Here is a 5,178-nt window from a genome sequence, read left to right as displayed (position 1 = left end):
GGAAAGAGTCTTCTCGCCTGTGTTAGTGGCTTCATAGAGCTGTTGTGTTCTCCTTGCGGTAGATTTGGAAGAGCAAAGAAAAAAACATTCATGAGCCTTTGCGCTGCAATCCTACTGGGATTGGTCTGTGGCTCCTCCTAATTTTGCTTTTTTGTTCCCAGGAACTCCCTGCAGCAAATTCTGCTCCTGTGTACAGGCATTACAGTCATGGTGCTACTCTCGCTCACAACGGAGTGACCTCTGCACAGACCTCACGATGTCTCCCAGAGCCACCACAGTGATGCTGAGCTGTTACAAAGCAATAAGGAACACTAATGTTACTTCCTATGTGTGTGTGTGTGCAGATCTGGCTGCTAGTGTGAGAAGCAGGTGAGAAAGAGGTCTGGGTGTGCAGGACTTCGTTCCCTGGCTCTCCTGTCCCTGTTCTGCTAAAATCCACACATCAGGGCTTCCGTTTTGTTTTGGGTTTTTTTGTCTATTTTTACTGGAGCAAAAGATACAGTGAGCAGAGATGAACTGAACAACTGCTCCACAGCAAAAGGACACTGTTTCGTTCAGTTCATTTTGATGGAACTGCACCTCCCAAGCTCTCGTGTGAAAACAACAGAGGTGATTCCTGTAGCTGATGAAGAGGAAGGACTTTTTCTACCGCTCTTAAGGGCTGGAGGCAGAACAGGGGTGGCAAAGCAAGAATAAACTAATAGCTTTAGCCAGAGCTCCCTACCCGTGAGAAGTTACGGTGCTATGAGATAGAGGGGAAAGGGCCCTTTCTGACTTGATCTCCAGCTTTTAATTGATGTCACTTGTTCCTAAAGGTAGCATTAGCCTCACCAGTCCACTTCTTTGGTTTATTTTGTATCTTTATGTTGAAATCAAGCCAAAAGCTTGAGGCACTTTAGAATAGGTCACCACAATTAAATGGCTCATCTTGGAGATTATTTGCCTCAGCCCTAATCACTCTTAATAGCCAGCACAGCCTAACTGTTTATCTGAAAAATGGTCAGTAAATGTTTCTTCTATTTCCATACCACCAACACACCTACATCTGGAAGGAAAGCCATGTAGCTGTTGTGACTGAGCTTCCTCCCCTCGTAACCATTAGCTGAACGTGGCTCTGAGCCTGCTTTTGAGACCCGGCTTGGCCACCATCTGCCCCACACCTCATTTCAGAGCTCTCCAAAGGTGCAGCATGTTGGCCCTGCCTGGCACACTACAGCAGCCCTGGACTGTCATGGCAGAGGTCTGAGCAGTTTGGGCAATAGTTGAACACCACAGCCTGATCAGCAACCAATAACCCCTGGTTAGCTTTTCCTCTGTTCAGTGTGGACTATTTCAGAGCATGCTATAACCAAAAATATAGATGGTACCCTATTTCTGGGCTTCTTACCTCACAGTGGAGTTAGTCTATTGGGGATTAACAGATAAGAAGGAATACTGACAGCCCTTAAAGGAAGGGGCACAGCAGCAAAGAGTACTGGAGGGAGGGTGAAACGGGAAGGGTGATAGGTCTAGAAAAACTGTGTGCTAAGTAAGGAGAGAAAGGGATATGAAAGAGTGACAATAGGTAAGCTTTAAGGTAAGTTTACTGTTGTGTGATGCTTGGGATAAAAATTTTGGTCATTTGAAGCCAATAAAAATAAATTGCATTTCTAGTGCTTTGCCCACATCCCAGCTCAGGGGGCTGTCCAGGCTGTCGTTCCAGAGGGTGCACAGAGGTGTGCAGAGTTACTAGCTGATCCCTCCTGCAGAACTTATCCTCGCTTCACTTACATCTGTTCAAAAACAGATTCAATTGAACTAGTGAGTCATTGGACACAAAACAGGTGCCACAAAGTGAATTGCACTAACTCAGCTCTGTCTTTAAACTGCTTCTGTAAATCAGTACAGCTCTCCAGTCTGCACAGGGCCTTACCAAGAGGGCTTGTCCCTTGAGAGAGCGATTTGGGTCAGAGCAACGAGGCAGGTATGCTGCCCACAGCAGAAGCATTTGCTTCCCTAAGAGATTCTTGAACTGTTGACACAGTTCTTTTTTTATGACAGCTCCTGTCCTACTTTTCAGAGACTGCTGGAGAGCTCATGCTTGTGGTTCTCTCTGCCCAGGAATGGCTGTCTTAATTTTTTCTGCAGCTTTCCTTACCCTAGGCTTACATTAGTAACTAGTTTCATGGCAGCAGTGAGGGAGGCTTAGTGCAATTTTTAATTCCTCCTTACCCAAGTTGCCTTCCTTTGCCAACTACTCCATCATTCAATTGTCATGAAGTCTGAAGGTAGCATCAGCTTCCTGCTTTCCTGGAGAGAAGAGTAATCTGATTAGACTGCAGGGACTGGGGGAGTATGCAAACCCTCTGGTTCTAGCTGTGGGGCTTTTTTTCCTCCCTGAAACTAAGCAGACCCTGTGGTAGGGGTGTGGAGGAAGTGGGTTTGCACAGAAAAGATGTGCCTGCTGTTTCCCAAAATGTCTTTCTCGAAATGATGCTGGCATTTAAGTTGAGGCACTGCCAGGTGAATGCCCATGAGCTGCCGTTGTTGCATCAGCTTTGAGCCTTGCCAAGACTGAAAACCACAGTCGGGATTTTGTGCTCACTGTTCAGGAATGTGAAATGGATGATAGTGAAGAAGGAATTTCTGAGTATTTTTTTAGCTGCTACCACAGACCTGGACTGTCTGTGGTTCTTGGGAAGGTAGCATAGGGCTAGTGAGAGGGAGGGGCTTGATAGTTTTCCACTACATCAGCCCTAAGGGCTGAAGATGGGAGAGGAAATGGAGCATCACTCCACCACATTTGTCACTTTTGGAAATGGAGAGAGAATTGTATATTCTTGCTCTATATTTTCAGCTGCTCTTATGCATTTTCCCCCTTCATCTGTATTGGTCTGCTCTGCATGGAGACAATAGAGATGAAATAAATGGTTTTCCTTGTGGGTTTGTGTTTTTTTTGTTGAAGCTACCACTTTTCATTGAACCACAAATCCAATTCAGATTTCATTTGAATTACAGAGCAGTATCTCTACAGTAGTCTAAAGGAGTCTGGGCTCTGTCTTGCTCTCCTTTCTGCTCCTCAGACTTTCAGAGCTGACAGAAGGGGTTCTGATCTGGTTTGCTGTTCTTGCTGCCACCGCACTGTGGGCCAGGAGCGGTGTGGTCTGACCAGAAGTGGTGGCTGCTGGTGTGGGTTCTCTGACAAGCATCGCTAAGTGAGTTGCTCCTCTTTGAGGGGAGAACTTTCATAGTAGCTCACTATCCAGAGAGTCTTGGAGCTGTACTTTGTTGTGGTATCTGAGAACCTGGAGGACTATCGAATATCAATTAACACTGCGCTGGCTACCTGCCACGTGGGATAAACACACACTCATCAAGCACTGTATATGGGAATTGCCCAGAAAGGACTGAGGGGATTTTCTCTGCCCTTCAAAAACAGAGCATGTCTTACTCCATTCTTTACTTGAAAGATTTTTCAGCCCAAAATACTGAATGGTAGTACATGGCTCTCAGTTCTTACTTGAAGTTGTCTTTAAGGAAAAATCATAACCCTGGAGCTGGAAGATGATACAGAGCATGATTTCATGGTCTGAGGCCCGTGCCAGCAATGTATGTGTTGGAATCTCTCTCTGTGGCTTTGTCATGCTGCTGTCCTGGCTGTGCTGGTACCCTTGCGTGTGGGGCTGAGCCTCCCTCCCCCATCACTTTTTCTCAGAAGTAATAAAAAAGCATATGGATTAATCAGCTGTTTGGTTCATAGGCTTCACAACGACTGGCTCCGGCACACTTGCAGTAGTAGAGGGAAGAAGAAGGCATCTTGTACGTGGGAACTTTCTAAGGTGATTGTCTTGCTTCTGAAGCAACAGCCTGAGGATGTGAAGAGTAAGGTGACACAACAGGGACTGCAGACCTAGGAAACATGACTATTAGGCTACTTCCAAGAAAGAGCTGTTTTAATTGAAGGATTATTTCCCCCCCGTTACCTAGAGCAGTGATTTTATTTGAAGATTATTTTTAGTTTTAGATGTGGATGTATGTGTTGGAATCTCTCTCTGTGGCTTTGTCATGCTGCTGTCCTGGCTGTGCTGGTACCCTTGCGTGTGGGGCTGAGCCTCCCTCCCCCATCACTTTTTCTCAGAAGTAATAAAAAAGCATATGGATTAATCAGCTGTTTGGTTCATAGGCTTCACAACGACTGGCTCCGGCACACTTGCAGTAGTAGAGGGAAGAAGAAGGCATCTTGTACGTGGGAACTTTCTAAGGTGATTGTCTTGTTTCTGAAGCAACAGCCTGAGGATGTGAAGAGTAAGGTGACACAACAGGGACTGCAGACCTAGGAAACATGACTATTAGGCTACTTCCAAGAAAGAGCTGTTTTAATTGAAGGATTATTTTTTCCCCCTCTCTGTTACCTAGAGCAGTGATTTTATTTGAAGATTATTTTTAGTTCTTGATGTGGAAGACTTAATTTGGCTGCAGTATGTGTAAGAAAATTCTTTTGACAGCAGCCCTTTGAATTTGTCTGCCCTGAAGGCACTGATGTGCAGCTGCATGCATGGTAATCCCATCTGTCCAGGGCAAACTGCTGAAGAGAATCGTGCTGAAATGTGGTCAAAACAAGGTTTATCTGTGGGTGCTGCACGTTTCCACCAGGCAGAATGCTCTGGGGAAGGGAAGCAGGACTCAGTTCTGGGCAGGGTCCCTGGGAGGGGTGCTGGGTTGTGCTTGGTGTGGCTGAGAGGGCAAGAAGTGACAAAGAGGGAAGGAAGCCTGTGTGTCTCCTACCGTTGGCACAGTTGCTCCTGGGAATCAATTTTAAGTACTTTTAAGGGTTTAAAACGCGGACGTTACATTTGTAGTGCAGACTGACTGTATCACCGGGTCACTTCCTCGTGAGGCCAGAATTGAAAAGATGATGCCCTAAAAAATGGCCTCGGGGATGGACAGTGCTGCAGCTTGAGGAACGAGTCCCGCAGAACAAGATCAAGGGGATATGGTGCCCCTGGAAATGCTGGTAAGGGCTTGGATGTCCCCTGCTTCCCACGGCACAACATGGACATCTCGTCAGCGCTTCAGGCCTTGGTTTCCATCAACTTACCGGGAAGGGCTGAGGAACAATAGCAACCAAACGCCAACAAACGCTGCTGCAAAGGGCGTGGGGGTTTCATCCCGGCGTTGGGGCTCGGCAGGGCCGCGGGC

General features: G+C 46.6%; 1 protein-coding gene across 1 annotated transcript in view; it reads left to right on the top strand.

Annotated features, from left to right (window-relative positions):
• The window catches only part of SLC39A13 (solute carrier family 39 (zinc transporter), member 13), a 12,621-nt gene extending 12,044 nt beyond the window's left edge, over positions 1 to 577 (top strand). Inside the window, exon 9 of the mRNA XM_009999524.1 lies at positions 162 to 577. Coding sequence (XP_009997826.1) covers positions 162 to 237 — 76 coding nt within the window. The 3' untranslated portion in view covers positions 238 to 577. The remainder of the gene's footprint in view (positions 1 to 161) is intronic.
• The last annotated feature ends 4,601 nt before the right edge of the window (positions 578 to 5,178 follow it).

This window comes from Chaetura pelagica, unplaced genomic scaffold, assembly GCF_000747805.2.
Source record: "Chaetura pelagica isolate M959 unplaced genomic scaffold, ChaPel_1.0 scaffold55, whole genome shotgun sequence".
NCBI classification, from domain to species: Eukaryota; Metazoa; Chordata; class Aves; order Apodiformes; family Apodidae; genus Chaetura; species Chaetura pelagica.
The sequence above is the reverse complement of the archived record's forward strand: the minus strand, read 5'-3'. Positions and strand labels throughout refer to the sequence as shown.